At 44.8% G+C, this 25031-nt stretch overlaps 1 protein-coding gene across 2 annotated transcripts in view; it reads right to left on the minus strand.

The window, feature by feature from the left end:
• Positions 1 to 25031, minus strand: part of STXBP4 (syntaxin binding protein 4) — a 151652-nt gene that overhangs the window by 26996 nt on the left and 99625 nt on the right. For both annotated transcript variants that reach the window (XM_083598760.1, XM_083598761.1), the window contains exon 17: positions 6328 to 6385. In XM_083598760.1, coding sequence (XP_083454886.1) covers positions 6328 to 6385 — 58 coding nt within the window. The remainder of the gene's footprint in view (positions 1 to 6327; positions 6386 to 25031) is intronic.

Consider the following 25031-nt stretch of genomic DNA (forward strand, 5'->3'; position numbering starts at 1 on the left):
GCAAATCAGAATAAATCTTTAGAGAGAGAAATAGGGGATGCCATTGTGTGTGTGTGGGGGGGAATACATGAGCAGAACTGATACAACAACATGTCTGAAACCTTAATCTCCACTAAGACAATCCCAAACCACAGCGTGAAAAGCCCGTTTCCATGATCTGCACATAATTTGCGTCCTTTACTTATTTTGCATAATAGGTACCATAAAGGTAAAGGACCCCTGGAAGGTTAAGTCCAGTCAAAGGTGACTATGGGGTTGCGGTGCTCATCTCGCTTTCAGGCTAAGGGAGCCGGCGTTTGTCCACAGACAGCTTTTCGGGTCATGTGGCCAGCATGACTAAACCGCTTCTGGCGCAACACCAGAAGCCAGAGCGCACAGAAACCACGTTTACCTTTCCGCCACAGCGGTACCTATTTATCTACTTGCACTGGCGTGCTTTTGAACTGCTAGGTTGGCAGGAGTTGGGAGAGAGCAACAGGAGCTCACTCCGTCGCAGGAATTTGAACCACCAACCTTCCACTCGGCAAGCCCAAGAGGCTCCGTGGTTTAGACCACAGTGCCACCCGTATCCCTATTTTGCATAATATATTCTACTAGACATAAGGAAAAGCACAGGTTTCTCTAAGACACTGAAGACCTATCCTATGACGGCTGTATGGTCCTGCTCAGAAAGGGTTCAGAAAGGTCACGAGGAGCTGATGACACACTTCTAAGCCCATTCTTACTGAACTATGCAGTTTTGTCAAACTGGGCTCACAGAGGTTGAGGGAAGACAAGAATCTGGCCTGCTGGCTGGGTTCAGTTCCCCACCTCTGCCTCACATAAAGGGACCCCTGACCATTAGGTCCAGTCGTGACCGACTCTGGGGTTGCGGCACTCATCTTGCTTTACTGGCCGAGGGAGCCGTTGTACAGCTTCCAGGTCATGTGGCCAGCATGACATAGCCGCTTCTGGCGAAACCAAAGCAGCACATGGAAACGCCGTTTACCTTCCCGCTGGAGTGGTACCTATTTATCTACTTTCACTTTGACGTGCTTTCGAACTATGAGGTTGGCAGGAGCAGGGACCGAACAACGGGAGCTCACCCTGTTGCGGGGATTCGAACCGCCGACCTTCTGATCGGCAAGTCCTAGGCTCTGTGGTTTAACCCATGGAGCCATACACGTCCCTCACATTATTGACCTCCAAAACTGCTTGGAACCGGGGAAATCATAATGCCAGATTGAGCTGTGCGACTGTTACCTTCGGACGTTTCTGTGAGGCTCTTGTCATGTGAATCGGTCAAAATAATGTTCCATAAATTGGATGATCAAGTAGAGATAGAATCTGACTTCACGAGGGACCTTATGAATTATGCTGGGCTGGGTTTTGTTTTTTTTAATGCTTCAATGTTTTATTGTTTTTATCAGTTCCAGCTCACAGGGATCAGAAATGTTTTCCCCATCATCAGCATGTCTTTGTATAAATGTTTCATTCCTGTCTGTTATCCACATTGAATGTGCTCCACTGTCGCATGCAACACAAACCAGCTGGTTGAGCTCCTTCTAAGCTCTGATTTCTCATGCAGCGCTTCATCCTGCTATACCACTCTGCTTCAGAGATATTTATAGAAACTTAAGCAGCATGCTCTTCCAGGCTTATGGGATATTCAGCTGCCATACTCCTGGAGCATTTATTGCATTCAATTAACGGCTACCCAAATTAATAGATTCAAGCTACTGGCTACGTACTTGGTACTGAACCAAACATTTAAAGGACCCCATTACCCCACAGTGAACTAAATACTCCCCCCCCCTTTTTTGGGCATAGTGTGAACTTATAATGAATCCACAGCCACCTCCAGTTCCTATGCAATATGGAGCAAAGCACAGAACCAAATAAGGTTTAGAGGATTCAGATGCAGTGCAGATCAGGAATTGAGAGATTTGGGGGAATTATGATTGTCATGACAACCAAGACACGTTCCTGTATCTAATTTTGTGCTCTGGAAAGAAACCAGTGGTAAAATAGTTCTAAACTCCTCATGACTGCCGCTCTTCCAAATACCAGAGAGCGAAAGAATGGATTGAAAATTCACAGCCAAGCAGTACAAGAGGGTTATAGTATTAGCAGGAGTGCGGTTAAGTACCAACCATTCCACTAATCCCTATTTAAATACACAACAGTTATATCAAAGCCCATTGAATGGGATCATCTGATCAGAAGCATTTCCAAGTATGTTCTCCTCCGGAGAAAGGATACCTTTGTCACCGGACAGAGGCTTTCTTGCGGAAATCTGGGTCACAATTCACTAGGGTTGTGGGATGCCTGCCTTGCTTCAATGGGTCAGGGCAGAAATGAACTTGCTGACCCTACTCCCTGGCTTTCAGTCACCAACTGTGCACAGAGCCCTATATGTGCACCCCACACACTATGCATAGATGCTGAACATGCAATCTGTAGCCACGGTTATTACAAGGCACAGATCACGCATTCAGGATGCAGGTCACATTCCAGCCAATGGAGGGAGCCTGTGGGTAGGTGTGTGGGATACCAATGAACCCATGAAGGGGTTAAGACTACAGAGTAGGCTGTCCTGCCCGGCTTAGCTAGGTCACTTCATTTCACCTTGGGAGGAAAGGTTACCAAACTCTTTGTTCTCTCACACATTTCACATGCTACTAGCAAGGCAGTCTAAGCCGGATGCACCAAGTTTAGACTGCGTGGCTTAAGCAAGCAACATTGGTGCTTCTATACAAATAATTTTGAAACATTTGCCATTTGGGAACCGAAGTCATACTGCCTGTTTCTTCCTGCTGCTGCTGCTGCATGGAAAAGCACATGAATCTGACCTTTGCAGAGTTTGTCAGGAAACCATTTTTAAGCTGACCAAATGTGTGCTCTCTTTCTTTGCTAAAGGAAGCCTAGGTACCAGATTCAGGAAGGCAAGAAGGATGCTAGAAATGACATCCTAAGAAGAAACAGACAATGCAAGGCAGTAACAGCTGAAAATAACCAGGATAGTGGAGGTGCCACATCACTCTGATCCCCTGGCTTTCCCATGCGCACAAGAGCCTGACATGCACACAAAGGTAAGCAGGTACATATTTTCTTCAGTGGGGCTGCCTGCATAAAATTTTCTCTCACACTGAGAGTCCTGGGTATGTGGAGAACCCTCCAGAGATATGCCACTCGTTTCAAGTTGCTACCATGCCCTGATGAGACACAAAGTCTTTTCAAAGACGGCACTTGAAATTCTTTAAAGATCCTCCTACAGCTGCCAGTTCTCTTTCAAGTCCATTTGATTCATCTCAAGAGGCCCTGCATCTATGAAATTCATTGAGGATCAGCCCGCCCCAAAAGAAAATGATTAAGGAAACCCTTTAATTTGGGGGAGGACGAAAGAACAAATGGGGAAATAGGACTGGAATCTTAATTCTTTGCAGGTTTCTTTTTTTAAAAAAAAAAAAACTCTCCCCAAAGGATCGTCCCTTTTCAAGTTTTCGTGAAATCTGACATTGCGTTTCAGATGGTGTGTTACCGCAAAATCTTCTCAATGTCAGCTCTGGCTTGCATCTCACGAGGGATCTTTAAAAGTAATTCGTTTGCACAGATTGTCTCACTTTCCCCACATATGCATATTTCCCCCTTAATCTTTTTTTCCCTTTTTTTGCTTTGATGATGCGAGTTTTCTATTAGAACACTGATCATATTGGACATTTTGAAGTGACGCCTTGTTATTGACTAAGACAAAGGAAAGACAGGCAGGGAGGCACACATACACAACATGCAAGCAAGCAAACAGGCAGAGACCTCAGTTTTTCTCACCCCAGCCCTGCCTCCTAGGAAGAAATTCTTCTACCGGGTTGTGGGTTCGAGCCCCACATTGGGCAAACAGATTCCTGTATTACAAGAGGTGGGACTAGATGATCCTTGGGATCCCTCCCAACTCTACAATTCTATTATTCTACAATTCTATATACTCCCATCATCCCTCGCTAACAGGACCAGTGGTCAGGGATGACGGGAATTGTAGTCCCAAAACAGCTGGAGGGCCAAGTTTGGCCATGCCTGGCATAGATATATTTTACATGAGTTTTGGGTATAGCAATGATCGATTGAATAATATCCACGTTTGTGACTGCAATGCACCTTTCAATCAGGGCTGAGTTTACAACGCAGGATAATAATAATTTAATAATAATTTATGATTTATACCCCGCCCATCTGGTGAAGTGAGCTGTTTCAGTTGGCAACATGGGAGGGTGTTAGATGAAGGCAGGAATTGGTGTCTGAGTGATGCAGTAAGGCTTTTACAAATAAAATGTGATCGTTCACCCCAGACACTGAGATCCAGCACCGAGGGCCTTCTGGCGGTTCCCTCCCCGTGAGAAGTGGCTCCCAGTACGTTTCCGAGTACAATTCAAAGTGTTGGTGCTGACCTTTAAAGCCCTAAACGGCCTCGGTCCAGTATACCTGAAGGAGCGGCTCCACCCCCATCATTCTGCCCGGACGCTGAGGTCCAGCGCCGAGGGCCTTCTGGCGGTTCCCTCATTGCGAGAAGCAAAGCTACAGGGAACCAGGCAGAGGGCCTTCTCGGTAGTGGCACCCGCCCTGTGGAACGCCCTCCCTTCAGATGTGAAGGAAATAAGCAGCTATCTTCCTTTTTAAAAGACATCTGAAGGTAGCCCTGTTTAGGGAAGTTTTTAATATTTAATGCTGTATTGTTTTTAACACTTGATTGGAAGCCGCCCAGAGTAGCTGGGGAAACTCAGCCAGATGGGCGGGGTATAAATAATAAATTATTATATTATTATTATAATAATGATGATAATAATTCCAGATGAAGCAACGTAGTGTGTGCTCTCTGTGTCCACCATTTGGGCTTCACTTCAGGCAACAAAATGTTTTGGACTGGCACTATTTTTAAGGAAAGGACAAATCTGGACTCCTATAGCAATGCCTGCACTATTTGGGTGCCAAAACCCATTGCCTACAACCAGTATTGGAGTGTATGACGAGGCACAGCTGCCCTCTCAATACTGACCCACCTAGAGGAGGGGTAAGGTGTGACAAGCCAACAGAGAGGTTGAGTCAACTAGGATATCAGGTTATGCCAAGGATCTTAAAATCACCTCGCATCTGGCAGTGAGACTCACGATACGTCATAATTCCAATTTTATTCTAGCACAGCTGTTATTGATGTGACTGGAGTGTTTAGCCCTCCGATTTCGTGTCTCCCCATGAGCAAATTGCTTTGACTATACTATCGGTATATTACAAAAAAACACCACCACAATCATAGAATCCAGCAAGATATTATTCAATTAGTTTTTATCTTGGTGCTTCAAAGGAACAGACTAGAGCTGTGTTTCCAACGGTTTGGTGTTTCAAAGGAACGTGCTCCAACAGTTTGGTAACCAAAGTCCCGCTGACTGAACTGTCACGACTTAAACTTAAGAAGTTACATTTCAGCTCAGCACCTTAATTTTACAGATATGCATTGCTATTATAATTCAGAGAGCAGTTCAGCTGGAGGCTGATTTTGCTACCTGCATGAAAGATAACACATTGGTCACTAGGGCTGGGCGATATCTGGTTTTCAACATCGTGATATATCAACAGCTAAACTTCACAGTATCACGATGTCTGAACTAAGGATGGAGCTATGGCTGGCTTCACGGTTTTTCCCACACAGTGAACTTTTTGTGGCACCTCCTCCTGCGATCTGCTACCCCATGCATGAGGCAGGGGAGAACATTGCTGGCAGAGGTCACAGGGGCTGCAGGAATCGAGAAAACCATTGGCATACACACACACAGACAAAAATGTCATGATTTGAGATACCGTACTTTTTGCTCTATAAGACTCACTTTTTCCCTCCTAAAAAGTAAGGGGAAATGTGTGTGTGTCTTATGGAGCGAATGCAGGCTGCGCAGCTATCACAGAAGCCAGAACAGCAAGAGGGATTGCTGCTTTCACTGCGCAGCGATCCCTCTTGCTGTTCTGGCTTCTGAGATTCAGAATATTTTTTTTCTTGTTTTCCTCCTCCAAAAACTAGGTGCGTCTTGTGGTCTGGTGCATCTTATAGAGCGAAAAATATGGTATATTGCCAGGTCAAAAATTATGAAACTGATATCACGATATGGACTTCAGACAGGTTTGGGACGATATATCGCCCAGCCCAGCAACCACATTTATTAAAACATGCACCTCACATGTAGATCACATTTTTATATTGCCAGAAGCCTTTTAACCACCCCACTCCCTACTAACATAAACATTTTTGTCCACTGTTTTCCAGATAATGCTATTAATTGCATTCAGACATTTGGTAGTGCTACTCACTTGATGAAGTATTTGATTCCATCTGCTGTATAGGCCTCTTCCCATCCATAAGGCAGACCTAGATGGATGTCAGGGAAAACAAAACAAAACAAACCCATCACAAATCTCAGTCAGCATTTTCAAGCATAACATGGATCTGCATTTCTGAAGGGACGCCTGTTATAAATATGCATTCCGATAATGAAAAGTTAGGTATAAATCAATAAATAATAAGTTATTTATTATTTATGACAATATTCATATACATTAGGTACAATAGAGAGGCGATATGCATTTTAAAAAACACAACTTAAAACTAATGCAAAAGTATAAAGGCATATATAAAAGGAGGGGGGAAATTGATACAGAGAATGCATGGGCAAAAAGATAAGTCTCTGCAAGACAACTGAAGCAACTGATGTTTGCTGTTTCACAAACGGCAGAGAGAATGGCATTCTGCAGTACAGGGACAGCAGGAGAAAGCTCCTGTTTTCAGGTCCCCACCCTGATAGTCTGTAAGATGTAGTGCCTGAAGTAAAATTTCCCCAGATAATCTCAGTGATCCTACAAGTCTCTGCAGGGACAGGAGGTCTGTCAGCTGACCGAGCCCCAAGAAATATGTGTGTGAGAGAGAGACAGAGAGAGAATCTATATGTATATTTGAATGATTTTCCATGTTTGTGTGTGCGTGTGTGTGTGTTTGTGTGTGTGTCTTTTTTCAGCTGAATCTTGCTGGAGCGGCTGCCGAGACCATATAACACCAGTCTTGAAAGACCTACGTTGGCTCCCAGTATATTTCCGAGCACAATTCAAAGTGTTGGTGCTGACCTTTAAAGCCCTAAACGGCCTCAGCCCAGTATACCTGAAGGAGCGTCTCCACCCCCATTGTCCAGCCCGGACCCTGAGGTCCAGCGCTGAGGGCCTTCTGGCGGTTCCCTCACTGTGAGAAGCCAAGTTACAGGAAACCAGGCAGAGGGCCTTCTCGGTAGTGGCGCCCACCCTGTGGAACGCCCTCCCATCAGATGTCAAAAATAAACAACTATCTGATGTTTAGAAGACAGCTGAAGGCAGCCCTATTTAGGGAAGTTTTTAATGACTGATATTTTAATGCATTTTAATTTCTGTTGTTGGAAGTTCCCCAGAGTAGCTGGGGAAACCCAGCCAGATGGGCGGGGTATAAGTAATAAATTAAATAGCACTCTCACGCATGTGTGTATACACACACACCACAATTCGTTTAATAATTGTAAACAGTGCTATTTTTCTAGAAAAAGAGGTGCCGGAACTCACCACAAACTCCTCCCTCATTCTCTTAAAATGGCAATGGCGCCCCCCTGAGAGGTGCCAGAACTAGGTTCCAGAAAGTTCTGGCTCAAAAAAAGAAGCCATGATTGTAAACCTGTTTTTTTTATGCTTTAGTAAAGTGTCCTTCAAGGTAATTGCATTCAGCAGCCATAAGCACTGTACTGTCAATGAAGTACTTGATTCGATCCCAGAAACTGTCAATACACAGCCAGAAGCGTGAATTCTGAGAACTGTCTGATTATTAAACGGCCAGGTGTTACCATATATAACGGTGTCATCTAAAATGAGCGGCAAACTGTCACCCCCCAATAATTACAAATCAGACACTTGCTTCTTTGGTAGCTGCCTCTCCAGCCATGACAATATTATCGTGGACTTCTCTTGAAGAATCAAAGATTACGTTTTCCAAAGGTCTCAGAAACAGGTAAGTTTAGGAGCAGTGCTGGGGAAACCATGGGCCTTCCAGATGTTGTTGGACTCCTTTTTAAGTTTATTTGGTTTTTTAAATTAAAAATTTACAGTCACGTATCCAACTTACAACATAAAGACAAGAATCCAAGGAATCTCTTGGACTTCCCTCCTTTCTTCTTCTTCTTTGGCGATCACTCATAAACATGTAAGATTGTCTTCCATAAACACAGTTTTAAAAACGAGTTCGTAAGTGACTGTGGAGGCCAATTCTGGATTCACACATCCTTCCACAGTGGGGACATTGGTTTCCAGGCAGGAGTTGATCATGGTGAGGGTTTGTCAAGCGTGCCTTCCTCTTAGCACGTTTCTTTCTTGCGTCCTGAGTTTGAGTGTCTTCAAAGCCCATGACACATTTGGTAAAGGCTGCTCTCCAATTGGAGGTCCTATTGTTAATCATTTCCTCCTGCATCTTTTGTGATAATCCAAAATCTTTTACTTCTCCATTGTGTCCAAAATTCACCATTAAGTGTTATTCCAATCCTACCGGAAGAATCAGAGATCAGGAATAAGGAATTTGAAAAAGGAATGGGGGGGGGGAAATGTATAATTTATCTTAAAAACCATTGTAAAAAGCTAAAACCATTAGTAGGATTGGAATAACACTTGTCGTTTAATGGTGAATTTTGGACACAGTGGAGATGTAAAAGATTTGGATGATCAGAAAAAATGCAGGAGGAAATGATTACAAATACGACCTACAAAGGGAAGGAGGGAAGTCCAAGAGATTCTTTGGAATCTTGTTTTTATGTTGTATGCTGGATGTGTGATTGTAAAACTTTAATCTGAAAAACCAAATAAATAAATTTATATAAAAAATAAGATGGCAGGCAAACGGGGAGCAATGAGGAGGAGCAGGAGCAGGCCTGGGGGGCTTGTTTTGGCCCCCTTCCTGGGGTCTGGGCCCCAGCAGGTATCTGACGCCAGCTTTGAGTGCTAATCCTGCTCCCAAGGAGAAAGAGTTGGAAACGCAAATTGCAGGCTTGCTCTACAGACAGCATCTAATTTTCTCCTGCACCGAGCGCGAATTTCCTCATGAAGTGAGGGAAATGTTTCATCGTGCAGTTCATGAGCGTACATATTTCAGCTGGTGTACACAAACCCAGACCTTGACTCCTTACGAGCTTGCTATTCATTCGACAAAGGGCTGCATTTACAGACTGGAATGCTGGCAACTTATACAATGCCTGTTGATGGAAAACAACCCTCTTTCCCCCTCCGCTTTGCTTTCAGCCGACTCTCGGAAAGGGGCCCTGAAAGCTTCTGCAGGCTTTTTGTGCGCCACAGACTGTTTCCAAAGCGCACAAAGCCACACAGTTACAAGTGCACAGCTTAATTTGTAGGTTTGTGCCCCAAGTGCCAATTTGAAAAGAAATTCCTCCGTGATAATATTCCAGCCTTGATTGAATTTCTGTCTGGAGAAAGGAGCTTGGTTTCAACTGGGCAATTGACGCAGGCTATAAATAACCAAGCAATGCAAGCGTTTTCAGGGAAAGTTAGCTAAGTGAGAAAGCAAATAGTTGCTTAGGATGAAACACGGGAGTGACCAAGCTAATGTATTTTCACTTTTTTGTGCAAGTGACGTGCCCGTTGTCATGACACAACAGACCCAACAGAGATCTCTACCTCCCCGTCAGAGAGATAATAGCCAAGCAGAAGCAAGACAAGCCACAGATCCATCAGGCTCTCTCTCTTTAAAATAAGAAAGTGTGGCAACCAGTCCACTTCAGTGTCAAGGGCCACCTTCTCACAATGTTCGAAATTTGGCAGGAGCGTTTTGCACCTGGCTATCGGCTGCTTGCAAGCGAGCGAAGATGCCTTGGCACCAAGGTGACATCTGATTTCTCCACCGTTTGGAGGTGCATGCCTGGGGACGATTGGATCTTGACTGTTTTCACACACAAGCAACACACCCAGTAGAATTCTATCCGTGATATTTTATCTGCACAATCAGAATGAATTTCAGGAACCGAAAACATGACTTTCGAGCTGTCTGGCCCAAATATGGCAGCTAGGAAATTCCATTTTGGCAACTGTTAAGAAGGGTTTAAGGGGCCATTTGGTGCTTAGCTTATATATTTTGAGTTTCTAGCACTGCTTTCTCGTTTCCACGCCACCTCGACGAGACTTAGCACTGCACTTTGTGTGGGAGCCAGTGTGGTGTAGTGGTTAAGAGCGGTGGACTCGTAATCTGGTGAACCGGGTTCGCTTCCCCGCTCCTCCACATGCAGCTGCTGGGTGACCTTGGGCTAGTCATACTTCTCTGAAGTCTCTCAGCCTCACTCACCTTACAGATGTTTGTTGTGGGTGAGGAAGGGAAAGGAGATTGTTAGCCGCTTTGAGACCCCTTAAGGGGAGTGAAAGGCAGGATATCAAGTCCAAACTCTTCTTCTTCTTCAAGCTGGGGAGAGTTATGAACGTTTGTGAAGTGCTGCGGACATGGCAAGATTCCTCCTCCCTTGCCAGCAGCAGACAGTGGCTGAATGGACCGCTGTGTTAGGCTGCAGCAATACATTGCAGGGGGTTGGACTAGATGACTGGGTCCCTTCCAACTCTACAATTCTATGATTTTATGAGAAGTTCCACAAGTTATACCACTCTGCTTGGCCTACTGCCCCTCTGGTGTTTAGAGTTGTATTTCTCCGGCAGGAAATAAAGATGAAAAGCCCCTAATACTATGCTGACTTGGAAAACACACCCCACATGACATCATTCCATACTATTTCAATAACAATCCATACAACCTGTGCCCATTTTGCACTCCTCGAACGTAAGCGTCCTACTCTGCTTACACAATGCTGCTTTGGTACTCCTGCCTTCCCTTCCTTCACCCTGTTCATAAATGCACACCCCTCGCTTAGGACTGCAACGTGAAGCAGTGACTTGCGTGCCTGAATTATGTGGCATGCCAAGCGCTGAAGATGGTGTTTTCATTTCCCTGCAAACGCAGTGCTCTTCGACAGAGGCGATTCAGACATTTAGCTTGGACCTGCCAAGTAAGTAAGTGATGACAGATGGAACGATACAGAAGCACACGTCAGCCTACTCAGACTCTTCCTGCCTTTTCCGCACTGTTCCACTCTGAATTGGCAACTTGATGACCAAATTCAGCACCATTTCCTACTACAGTGGTACCTCGGGTTACGAACGCTTTGGGTTATGAATACTTTGTGTTACAAACTCTGCAAATCCAGAGGTAGGTGCTCCGGGTTGTGAACTTTGCCCTGGGATACGAATGTAATCCACTTCTGGGGCCGCGGGAGGCCTATGTAGGGAATGTGCGCCTTGTGTTAAGAACGCTTTGGGCAGCTTTCCACTCCAATGGACCCTTCAGTGAAAGCAGTGAATGTCCCATGTGGGTATCTGGAGGTGGTTGGTGGTGGATGGCAGTGAACAGATTGAGGTTGAATCTCGACAAGACAGAAGTACTGTTTCTGGGGGATGGGAAGGTGTGGGGGACTCCCTGTTCCTGAATGGAGTAACTATGGTCCGGAAGGACCAGGTGCACAACCTGGGGGTCATTTGGGACTTGCAGCTGTCCATGGAGGTTCAGGTCAATTCCGTGTCCAGGGCAGCTGTCTGCCAGCTTCATCTGGTACACTGGCTGAAGCCCAGCCTGCTCTGGTTATCTCCCGTTTGGATGACTGCAATGCGCTCTATGTGGGGCTACCTTTGGAGGTGACTTGGAAACTACAACTAATCCAGAACGTGGCAGCTAAACTGAAGGAAGAAGATGAAGATTTTAAGATGGATTCTCTCTTCAAGCAGAGGACTAAGGAGGCCAAGTAATCGGAGTGCGTCCCTGTAACATGCCCTAGAATCAACTTCACGGCACATGGCGGATGGCTCAGGCAGATGCTTAGTTACGGGAAGTGCTTCCTGGAGGCAGAAAGCTTGAGGACCACAGACTCAGGGGCAAGATTTGACATGTCCCCAGAAGTAAGTGCATCCATTAGGTCTCGGTGAATACAGCAAGGATGTATGCACAGATTCTCCAGTTCCCGTTGCTGCTGCAGTGACATGGAAGGTCCTCATTTCAGCACAACTAACGCCCCCTCCCTCGCCTTCTTGTACAGCAGGAAATGGAGGAATGCAAGCAACCGACATAGGAAGAATCCTGGCCTCCTTTCATGCTTAAGAGCTCGACTCGATGGAAACTGACAACAGCTCCGCGCAGCATGGAAGCAGCTGGTACAAAGGAGGGTTGGGCTGCTCTCTCTTCTTGCTTTCCCTCCATGGAAACGTGAAAGCCAGCAGGTCTTCAGCTTCATTTCCCGCCGAGCGGTGCTAATATCCACAATCTGCGAAGGGAGAAGAGCCCTAGAAATACGAAACTCCAGGGCTCCCTCCCTCCCTCCGTCCTTCCCCTACTAGTACTTGTCTTCCACTGAAGTGTGTGCATGCGCCACATGCCAACTTTCCACTCCAGGAAGCAGAGCTGGTGTTCCATTCTCCCGCCCCAGCTGTGTTATTCTGGGATACGACTCCTCTTTGACACCCACATGGAAGACCTGTGACTTGGAGGCGTACGCTTTCCTTCCATTTCCCCACTTGCCTCTACGCCTGCTCATTGCGGATCATTTCTAGGAGGAGATGCTGTCTGCTGGAAAGCCGTCCCTTTTGTTCCTCCCTGGCTTGTCACTATTGATTCCATTGCTCTTGGCTGCCTGTTGACTTTCTCGGCTGCATTCCTCCCTTTAATAAAGTGGGTCAGAGCTTGGCACTGAGAAAGTGCGTTTTCTGGGCCTGGTGAGAGACTCTTCAACCCCCACCCCCACCCCAACAGCATATAGACCACATGTCACGCAAACGTCTGTCCATTATGGAGCAATATAGATTTCTTAGAGCTTGCATTTATGAGACAGGGGGTTGTATGAGATAAATTGCACTATCCTACAGATGCCGACTTTAAAGTGAGCTCCTTCCCAGCTTACTCCCAGGTGAGTGGGCACAGGATTGCAGCTACAGTTATGAATATTTCACAAAAGGAAAAGGGGGTGCTTAATTAAAACAGTAACTGCCAATTCCTTTGTGAACGGTATTTATTTGGATTAATTGCTCTTCCAATCCCAAAGGGAGCTATGATTCAGGGACAGAGCATTTGATTTGCACACAGAATGGGGTCAATCTCCAATTTAGGGGTAACAGGGGATACAAATGGCCTCTGGACTAAGGGGATAAAGCAGGCATCCCCAACCTGCGGCCCTCCAGATGTTTTGGCCTACAACCCCCATGATTCCTAGCTAGCAGGACCAGTGGTCAGGATAATGGGAATTGTAGTCCAAAACATCTGGAGGGCTGAAGGTTGGGGATGCCTGAGGTAAAGGAACACATAGCGCGATGGTATCAGATCAGATGCTGCACTCTACTGCATATCACTGAAGAATGCTGAAAGAAAACACAGATCACTAGCAGCAGATCACCACACCAGGCATTACGTATGACACCCACGTGCTCAGTTTTGGATTACTGTGACATCTGGCTTTCAGTTTGTTTAATCTAGGGTTTCTCCAACTTGAGTTTCCAGCTGTTGCTGGACTACAACTCCCATCATCCCTAGTTAGCTAGACCAGGTAAAGGTAAAGGACCCCTGACAGTTAAGTCCAGTCGCAGACGACTCGGGTTGCGGCGCTCATCTCATTTTACAGTCCATGGGAGCTGCCGTTTGTCCGCAGACAGTTTTTCCAGATTATGTGGCCAGCATGACTGAGCTGCTTCTGAAGAAACCAGAGCAGCACCTTCCCGCCGGAGCGGTACCTATTTATCTACTTGCACTGGTGTGCTTTTGAACTGCTAGGTTGGCAGGAGCTGAGATCGAGCAACGGGAGCTCACCCCGTCATGGGGATTCGAACCGCTGACCTTATGATCGGCAAGCCCAAGAGGCTCAGTGGTTTAGACCACAGTGCCATTCGGGATAATGGGAATGGTAGTCCCCCACAAAACAGTCAGAAACCTAAGTTTGGGAAACCCTTGAGGTTAAAGTTCTTTGTTTGCACCAAAAAATCCCGTGGTGATTTTAACTTCAGGCAACTGTTTTTGGTAGCAATTAAAGCAAGGTTTTACAAGGTTTCAGTAACCCGGTTTGAAAATCACCATGGGTGCTGGGATATCAAGAATCCTGTTCCACACTTTTCGCAAAAGTGGGCAGCCATTATCTCACAGAAGACATTCTGACCTGTTCCTTTTGTGCAATTCTCACCAAATAACAGCCTTACCTAAGGCATTGATTTGTTTTTGCAGACACTCATTAGCATTGCTTTTTGTTTCCTCACAGAAAAATTCACACAACTGCTGCTTGAATAAATCCAAGGAAGCATTTTTGAATCTACAGTTGTACCTTGGAAGTTGAACGGAATCTGTTCTGGAAGTGTGTTCGACTTCCAAAATGTTCAGAAACCAAAGCGCGGCTTCTGATTGGCTGCAGGAAGCTCCTGCAGCCAATCAGAAGCCGCGGAAGCCCCATCGGATGTTCAGCTTCCAAAAATAGTTTGTAAACCGGAACAGTGACTTCTGGGTTTGCAGCGTTCGGGAGCCCAAATGCTCGAGAACTAAGCTGTTTGAAAACCAAAATACGTCTGCACTGGTCCTCAAATTTGGCTGGAGAAACTCTAGAGGGAGAGGATCTTGTTGGCACAAGGAACAGAGCCCTTTTCTGATGTAGCTAGAGACTCTTGGTGTCTTCCTGAGCAAGAACTGCAAGTGACCTTGTTGACTTCAGAAAACAGGTACCCCACCCAACCCTGGTTTTGGGGGGATGGTTATTAGTGTATCCACAGATGGCTGCTCTACACTGATAGGGAAATGTGGGAAAACCTTTTGTGATCTTATAGAGCCGTTTATGCTGGACAGACTGCATAGCCTACACTGGTTTTACAGCAAGGAGACTGAGTTTTGAACGGATATTTTTTTCCACTCTTAAGTTCATTTCTCCACAATCCCACATCAGTTTGCAATCTATATATTTTTTCAAACACCTCATGAAAATTCAGCCACGTGCTGGTGTGAATTTTTCCTAATCTCATATATTTGGATGCCATCTGGCCTAACATGTTTAACCGGGCAATTTCCCCCTAATGTAACAACCTTTTGTGTAATTTCCACTAACACATGCATTTCAATCTACACTTTACCCTAGTAAATGAATTTTTGCACACATTATTTGGTTGGACAGCTGGACTACAAAATTCGGAGAAGCGTCAATTTCAAAGGATGGTCGTGTTTTGATTTGCATATGGTTTTGGAAATGGTGAGTTAGGCAGGTTTGCCTATAAAAGCAAGCTGAACCAATTTCCCCCAGCTGCAAGTCATACAAAACCCCAGGTACTTCACACCAAGAGCAATTCACCATTACAAGATATGGGGAAAAGATTCAAGATCCAAGTTTGAGAAACAAAATGTGTGCCTGCAAGTTTGCGTGCCTCTCTGTTTTTTAAAAGATGCTTCTAGCTCTCTCTCCGCCTAAACAAATATGTATTCTCATCTTAATAAGGCTCTGCTAAAGGGACATTCCATTCTCTTTTGTCTGCATTGCAAATTCCATTTTAAGCAGCGGATTGACTTCTTTGTTGTTGCTGCTGGTTTGGAGGAGATGGCGCGTCACAAATGGAGACATCAAGGACACCAGGTCTGAGTGTTTGATGTTGTCGCCCCAAACACCCACATCTCCACAGGCTTTACGTTTCAAGACAGCACTGAGGGACAGGAAAAGCCTTATGCTCAACCACGTTTTGTGGCTAACATGCATCTCAAAGCCATATCAGCTCAAGGAGAAAGAACATGAATGCACATTAGTTAACAGTTTCCCCCTTGAAAGTTCTCAGACTCATTTGCCCTTAGCCTTGCAACGTACAGAAGTATTACTAATGAGGAACTGTGACTGAGAGGAGCATAAATGTGCTTTAAAAATGTGTATAAATATTGTCCCTTTAACTTACTGTCCTGAATATTAACAGGGAGGCGTTTGTCTTCCAAGAAAATCACCGGCACCATAAACAAGATAAAATAAAATGCTGAATAGAAAGGCAGAGTGTCCCAGTCAAACAGTAGCCTTTCACAATTTAAAACCAGAGCATTCATCATAGATCTGGACAGTTATTAAAATCAAAAGTGGAGGAAAAACCCAGCTGTGACAATTTTTTAATCTAGGCAGGAGTTTAAAATTGAAAGAAATGAGCACACCCTGAACCGAGAAATAAATCGTTTTTTCTTGCTCTACGGACGGCACTCACAAACAACTGATTGTACTCAACTGTTGCATTCAACAAGCTGAAACCAACGACGTTTGTAGCATGTACTTAAAGCTAAGTATGTCAAAAAGCACTCCTGAGTACACATTTACATGAAGAGAACGTAATTTAAATTAAAGACCATTTTCCCTTATTCCCAGCTCTTTGCCCGCTTGACTCTTATTCTCTATAGTGACACAGGGGGCTGGGCCAGTAAGCCACAGGGCACTCTGTTGAAAACCCTCTAGCTGCCTTTGCTTGTAGTTAATATTATGCAGAAAAGCCAAACCTTCATAACCCAGAGCTAGTCAACACAATTGGCATCAGAGGTCGGTTGTTGAACTCTCAACACCAGCCTTCCCCAACCTGACAGTATCCAGATATTGTAGACTACAAGCAGAGAACCAGTGTGGTGCTGTGGTTAGAGTTCTGGACTAGGACCTGGTAGGTGAAGGTAAAGGTAAAGGGACCCCTGACCATTAGGTCCAGCCGTGGCCGACTCTGGGGTTGTGGCGCTCATCTCGCTTTATTGGCCGAGGGAGCCGGCGTACAGCTTCCGGGTCATGTGGCCAGCATGACTAAGCCGCTTCTGGCGAACCAGAGCAATGCACGGAAACACCGTTTACGTTCCCGCCGGAGCAGTACCTATTTATCTACTTGCACTTTGATGTGCTTCCAAACTGCTAGGTTGTCAGGAGCAGGGACTGAGCAACGGGAGCTCACTCTGTCATGGGGATTCGAACCGCCGACCTTCTGATCGGCAAGCCTTAGGCTTTGTAGTTTAACCCACAGCACCACCCGTGTCCCTTAGGACCTGGTAGATCCTCGCTTAGACATGAAGCTCACTGGGTGACCTTGGGAGTTATAGTGTAAAACATCTGGAGGGAACCAGGCTGGGAAAGTCTGTTCTACCTCCTATTTTCTTGGATGGAAGAAAAATCAGACAGACAGACAGAGAGAGAGAGAGAGAGAGAGAGAGAGAACATCCATAGTTCAACGAATCAGAACTCACAGTGTCAGGGACTCGGCAGAAGAGGAATGGTGGAGACCACCTCCCCAGCCTGACCCTTCCAGAGAAGAGGAAGACAATTCAGAATGACAACAGGGGTTTGAGGGAGATCACAGCTCAGAGGCAGATGAGGGGAAAAGCTGGGAAATAATGGGAGAGGAGGAAGACGAAAGAACCAGAGGGGGGACAGCTGATGGACAAAGTGCCTTTAGAAAGCATTCCAGACTCCCTCTCTCCCAGAACCCAGAACTGAGAGCCAGTGTGGTGTAGTGGTTAAGAGCGGTAGTCTCGTAATCTGGGGAACCGGGTTCGCGTCTCCGCTCCTCCACATGCAGCTGCTGGGTGACCTTGGGCCAGTCACACTTCTTTGAAGTCTCTCAGCCCCACTGACCTCACAGAGTGTTTGTTGTGGGGGGGGGGAAGGGAAAGGAGAACGTTAGCCGCTTTGAGACTACTTAAAGGGAGTGAAAGGTGGGATATCAAATCCAAACTCTTCTTCTCTTCTTCATTGAAAATAGGAGAGCAGAGAGCTCAGAGGCAGAAGGCACTTCTCAGCACCCATAGTGATGATGCATGAAGGGAGAGAGGGAAGGGGTGGAGACTCGGGGCAATGCCATTATTCCAAGAGGCTGCACTTCCAAGCCTCTCTGTGACTACTGAATAAAAAGCTATTGGTGAGAACTTTCCTTGTCTTATCCGTTCCTGGCAACCTGACACACAGGGGCTTAGACCCACCAAACTTATTTTTAATGCCAGAGCTCTGATGTGGGATAAGTTGAGCCTCTTGGAGCACATTCACAGTGTCCTCTCTGGGTTATGCGAGTAGTCAGAACCAGCCCACACACAAACCACAGTTCACAAGACAGAGGATGCTGCATCTCAACAGGACTGCAGCTCAGTACCTCTCATTTTAGCTATCAGCCACTAGGGACAACTCTGAGCTTCACTCAGTATCTTCCATCCCCTTCTGAGGTACCCTTCCTAGTCGGTCCCTCAGAAATATACTGAAGTCCTCCTGTCATACCCCTTCTTTCTGGCCTAGTGAACCCAGTGAAAGGAACTTGGGATGAGACCCTTCACCAGCTGAACTTACTGTGCCCCCCTCTACTCTGACCAATTGGCCTTGAAGTGACTGAGCACGATTGCAGAAGCGTTTTTCTTTTCTAGCAGCTGTTTACTGGGCAGTGCTGCTAAACAAAACTACGTGTTTGCCGAGAGACACAGAGACACACCACTGCAGCTATATGCTACCTCCTTCTCTTTCAGTCATAGAAAGGGGTGGCAAAAAAATAAGGATCAATAGGTCTTTGAGTTACTTTGTAACCCAGATCCCAGACTAAGATTAATGTAGCGCAGTCAAGGGGAAAGAACATAGTTTACTTGTATTTTAAAACTAGTATACAGTGGTACCTCAAGTTAAGTACTTAATTCGTTCTGGAGGTCCGTTCTTAACCTGAAACTGTTCTTAACCTGAAGCAACACTTTAGCTAATGGGGCCTCCCACTGCTGCTGTGCCGCCGGAGCATGATTTCTGTTCTCATCCCAAAGCAAAGTTCTTAACCCGAGGTAGTATTTCTGGGATAGCGGAGTCTGTAACCTGAAGCGTATGTAACCTGAAGCATATGTAACCCGAAGTACCACTGTATCACAAAACATTAATGATGCAGCATCTGTTCTCTGTATTTCCCTTCCTGTTCAAATTAGACATTGGCCAACCAAACTGGTATGTTAGTGCCTGTTGAAAACTTTTTTATTTAGGCAAGCCTTCCTGGGGGGAAGCCATGCTTCTTGTCAATTTCTGGGATTCAAATATGCATTTTATACATATACAGTGGTACCTCGGGTTACATACGCTTCAGGTTACATTAATTAATTTAATTCAAAATCCTTTATTAGGCATAGCACACCACACATTATCAAACAAACATCATATACAGACTGTATAAAATACGGGCTCAGCGAACACAATTTATCCCAGTCCTATTCTTAACTCCAAAAAATAAATCAATGTACATAGATAATATAATACAACTCAGCAACATCACCTACCATTAAGAACCACTAAGTTTCTTGATCATGGCCCATTCTTTCTTCATGGACAGCACTTAAAAATTCAGCCACTATAATAGTAATTTGATCATCACTGTCCGCCAGCAGGTCCTGAACAGTTGGTTGTGTAAAAATCTGTCTCTTAAATTTTAGGGCCTCAAATAATTGTCTTCTGGCATAACTGCCAAAATCACAGGAAAAGAATAGGTGCTCTAGAGTATCGGGTTCCTGTTTTCTGCATTTGCAGAGACGCTCTGATTCTGGGATAGCTTCAGGTTACATACGCTTCAGGTTACAGACTCCGCTAACCCAGAAATAGTGCTTCAGGTTAAGAACTTTGCTTTGGGATGAGAACAGAAATCATGCTCTGGCGGTGTGGCAACAGCAGGAGGCCCCATTAGCTAAAGTGGTGCTTCAGGTTAAGAACAGTTTCAGGTTAAGAACGGACCTCTGGAACGAATTAAGTACTTAACCTGAGGTACCACTGTATACTAGTTTTAAAATACAAGTAAACTATGTTCTTTCCCCTTGACTGCGCTACATTAATCTTATATATATATCCATGTATAAGACTATGCTTTTTCTCTAATAAATAATGTCAAAAATTAGGGGGTGCCTTATACACAGGGCAATCTCCCCCAATTTTCTTAAATCTGAGTTCCCAAAAATAGGGGGTATCTTATACGTGGGGGTGTCTTATAGAAGGAAAAATATGGTATGTGTGTGTGAGTTTATTTTTTTTATGAAGTGATCAAGAAATTTTGCAAATAAAGAAAGAATGAAGTGTGCCCCTCAGACAGGTTGAGTGGGTGTCAGGAGACCCCCCAAAACAGCTCTATGGGGGAGTGGGCAGATCGTTCTATCAGGCAAGCAGAAATGCATATGCAGATGCAGTGGTACCTTAGTTTTCAAATGTAATCCATTCCGGAAGACTGTTCGGCTTCCGAAACATTCGAAACTGAGGAACAAAGGGCAGTCTGCAATTGCAATGAGGAAAACCTGGGGGGGGGGGGACTCAGCGGAAGCCATTTGACTTCCGAGGCGCATTCAAAAACGGAAGCAATTACTTCTGGGTTTTCAGCGTTCAGGTTCTGAGATGCTCAAAAACCGAGTTACAGATAGGTAGCCGTGTTGGTCTGCCATAGTCAAAACAAAAAAAAAAAAATTCTTTCCAGTAGCACCTTAAAGACCAACTAAGTTAGTTCTTGGTATGAGCTTTTGTGTGCATGCACACTACTTCAGATACACTGAAACAGAAGTTGCCAGATCCTTCTATATAGTGAGAAGGTGGGGAGGGGTATTACTCAGAAGGGTGGTGGGAATGGGTGGTGGGCAGATAGCTGTGATAAGCCTGTTGACGACTCTTAACGACTGCAATAGGTCTTACAGGAAAAAGCAAGGGGTGAGAAGGTGAAAAATGGCTTTGTCATGTATAATGAGATAAGAATCCAATGTCTTTGTTCAGACCAGGTCTCTCCATGGTTTTAAGTTTGGTAATGAGTTGCAATGGTCTGAACAAAGACATTAAGTTTGGTAATGAGTTGTAATGGTCTGAACAAAGACATTAAGTTTGGTAATGAGTTGTAATGGTCTGAACAAAGACATTGGATTCTTATCTCATTATACATGACAAAGCCATTTTTCACCTTCTCACCCCTTGCTTTTTCCTGTAAGATCTATTGCAGTCGTTAAGAGTCGTCAACAGGCTCATCTCAGCTATCTGCCAACCACCCATTCCCACCACCCTTCTGAGTAATACCCCTCCCCACCTTCTCACTATATAGAAGGATCTGGCAACTTCTGTTTCAGTGTATCTGAAGAAGTGTGCATGCACACGAAAGCTCATACCAAGAACTAACTTAGTTGGTCTTTAAGGTGCTACTGGAAAGAAAAAAATTTTTTTGTTTTCAAAAACCGAGGTTCCACTGTAGATATCATTTGCGCGACACTGAATTTCTCCCTACGTTCTCAGGTGCGCACTCTCTCTTTCTCTTTAAAAAACGAAAAAGAGGAACACATCAAAATTTTGATTGGCACATTTCACTTTGGAATTCATCTGCTTTTTTTGCTTAGTGGAGTAACTTTCCTTTGTAACTTATTATACCATCCGCCCACCTCTGCCATTGTCGTTTTCTATTGCTCACTGACGCATGTGATTTTAAAATACAAGTTCATATATATATATATATATATGCATTTATTGTTAACAAATCCAATAGTGTCATCTAAATTTAGAATGAGGCATACACTGGCTATATTTTGCAGCAGCAGTTACAAGGCTGAACCACAGACAAAAATATCTCCAGGTATAGGGCGGTATATAAATTCAATAAATGAATGAATAAATGAATGAATGAATATCTTGACAACAATCGTTCCCATGCTTTGCAGGCATTGGTGTCTGCCTCAAATCAGGTCAGATCATTTGGCATTAATCCACTGTTGTCTACTCTGGTTGGCAGCTGCTCACCATAGTCTGGGCAGGCAGAGGTTTTTCCCGACATCATCTGCTCCCTGAGTCTTAAAAAATGGATATGCCAGGGACTGAACCTGAGACCTTCCACATGTACTGCACAATATGTTCTGCTATTGAGTGATGGTCCATCCTGGATCAGATCCATCCATCCCAGTTGATTGAGTCTGTTAACTGGCTTCTACCAAGACCATACCTTCCCTTCCTTTTCTACCAACCCTTTCAGCTACCTCCAAGAGGTAGCCAGCTCAGAGGTAGCTGGCCCAGTAAAAATCACTCACATGAGTAATAGACAGCATCTTAAAAAGCAGAGACATCACCTTGCCGACAAAGGTCCGTACAGTTAAAGCTATGGTTTTCCCAGTAGTGATGTATGAAAGTGAGAGCTGGACCATAAAGAAGGCTGATCGCCAAAGAATTGATGCTTTTGAATTCTGGTGCTGGAGGAGACTCTTGAGAGTCCCATGGACTGCAAGAAGATCAAACCTATCCATTCTTAAGGAAATCAGCCCTGAGTGCTCACTGGAAGGACAGATCCTGAAGCTGAGGCTTCAATACTTTGGCTACCTCATGAGAAGAGAAGACTCCCTGGAAAAGATCCTGATGTTGGGAAAGATGGAGGACACAAGGAGAAGGGGACAACAGAGGACAAGATGGTTGGACAGTGTTCTTGAAGCTACCAGCATGAGTTTGACCAAACTGCGGGAGGCAGTGGAAGACAGGAGTGCCTGGTGTGCTCTGGTCCATGGGGTCACGAAGAGCCGGACACAACTAAACGACTAAACAACAACATTTCATGTTCCAGTAACCAATGAAGGAGTAAATACACAGAGATGTTCTTGTTTCCCCTGAAGCCAAGTACTCTTCCTAGCACTGATGGTATTTGGAGAATTCTCCACCCCCATCGTTCAGCCCAGACACTGAGATCTAGCGCCGAGGGCCTTCTGGCGGTTCCCTCATTGTGAGAAGTGAAGTTACAAGGAACCAGGCAGAGGGCCTTCTTGGTAGTGGCGCCCGTCCTGTGGAATGCCCTCCCATCAGATGTCAAGGAAATAAACAACTATCCTATTTTTAAAAGACATCTGAAGGCAGCCCTGTTTAGGGAAGTTTTTAATATTTAAAGCTGTATTGTTTTTAATACTCGATTGGGAGTCGCTTAGAGAGGCTGGTGAAACTCAGCCAGATGGGTGGGGTATAAATAAATAAATAATAGTTGTTGTTGTTGTTGTTGTTGTTGTTGTTGTTGTTGTTGTTATTGGTTGGAGTCCTGCAGGGAGAGCTGCAGGCTTCCCAGTTCTGCACTAGACATTTATGCATAAGCTTGATACCTCCAAAGCCTTTTCTGGTACATATGCTTCCATCATGCCTGCGAGTGAAGGCTGTCCACTTACAAATGTAGACTTTAAAATGTGACTCTCTTCTAGAAGAAAAGCTGCCAGGACATGCTCAGGGAATTCTTCCCAGGAATTGGGCGAATCTGGTAATTTCAGCTTCACATTTTCCCAATCTTCTATCCGTTCTCCACATTTCCACACCAGTTTGTAATAAATCCTCATGAAAATTCATCAGCATTCAAGTACGAATTTCTCCCAATAGGCACATTCTTACAAAGCAATTCCCCCTAAAAGTGCCCTTTTGTATGCTGTCGAAGCTAATATATTCATTTCAACGTATGCTTTACTCTACTATATGCAGTTTTGTAGCGGACTGGAGCACTGAATTACAAAATGCAGAACAGTGCAAATTTCAATGGATGACGACGTTTTGGTTCAAATACAGTTTTGCAAAGTGTGAATCAGGTAGGTTAGCCTTTAGAGGCAAATGGAACTGAATTTCTTCCCCACCACTAATTCTTGCTCAGAAAAGCTGGGAGATAACCGCTAAGAGTTATTTTGAGAAATTCCTATTTGGTCTGAGCACAATTTAAAGGGCAGGAGATTACCAGAACATTAATGTTTAAACCAGCAAGCTTTACTTATTTAGTAGATGCCCTTTTCCAAAGACTGCATGCCGAAAACTAACAGGGGGGAAATCACATACAACTTCCTTGCTTGACAATGCAACCCATGCACATGTTAACAAATTTATCAAAGGCCAGTGTAAATAAGTTTCATGCCATCAGCCGAAGCTCCCCAAAAAACAAACAAACAAACAAACAAACAAACAAACAGGATCAATTTAGTATTTTGTGCAGTTCTGCCTATATTTCTAAAGGCTGTAGAAACTAGTTTAAGTTAATGAAGAAGATTAACAACAACAACAACAACAACAACAACATACCCCGCCCATCTGGCTGAGTTGCCCTAGCTACTCTGGGTAGCTTCCAACACATATAAAATCATAATAAAACATTTAAAACTTCCCTATACAGGGCTTCCTTCTGGTGTCTTCTAAGTGTCAGATAGTTGTGGGACTAGCACCACCTTGCCTGTTCCCATTTGTAAAAGCCTGAGTTTTCTCAATGCCTAGAAACACCAAAGCTATACAGAGGTACTTTTCCGAGCACAATTCAAAGTGTTGGTGCTGACCTTTAAAGCCCTAAATGGCCTCGGTCCTGTATACCTGAAGGAGCGTCTCCACCCCCATCGTTCAGCCCGGACACTGAGGTCCAGCTCCGAGTGCCTTCTGGCGGTTCCCTCACTGTGAGAAGTGAGGTTACAGAGAACCAGGCAGAAGGCCTTCTTGGTAGTGGCACCCGCCCTGTGGAACGCCCTCCCATCTGATGCCAAGGAAATAAACAACAATGTGAGTTTTAGAAGACATTTGAAGGCAGCCCTATATGGGGAAGTTTTTAATGTTTGATATTTTATCGTGTTTTTAATATTCTGTTGGGAGCCGCCCAGAGTGGCTGGGGAGGCCCAGCCAGATGGGTGGGGTATAAATAAATTGTTGTTGTTGTTGTTATTATTATTATATCTGTGAAAATCGCTGGGGACAAGAAGTCTTCCCTTAGCTGGTCCCAGAAGCTCCACATACATATCACTGGATTCATGCAGCCCTACTGTGCAATATCAAAAGCTGTGCCAGACACAATCCTAACCTGGCAAAACAAGGAAAGAACCCTTCCCTACATCTGGAGATCCAGGTGTCCTGTTGCCTTCATGCTTATACTGCTCACAGACCTAAAATGAATGAAGATGTAGGAATCCGTGGTAAAAGGTAAAGGCAAAGGGGCCCCTGACCATTAGGTCCAGT

The sequence above is a fragment of the Podarcis filfolensis genome, assembly GCF_964270895.1.
Source record: "Podarcis filfolensis genome assembly, chromosome: 2".
Taxonomy (NCBI): domain Eukaryota; kingdom Metazoa; phylum Chordata; class Lepidosauria; order Squamata; family Lacertidae; genus Podarcis; species Podarcis filfolensis.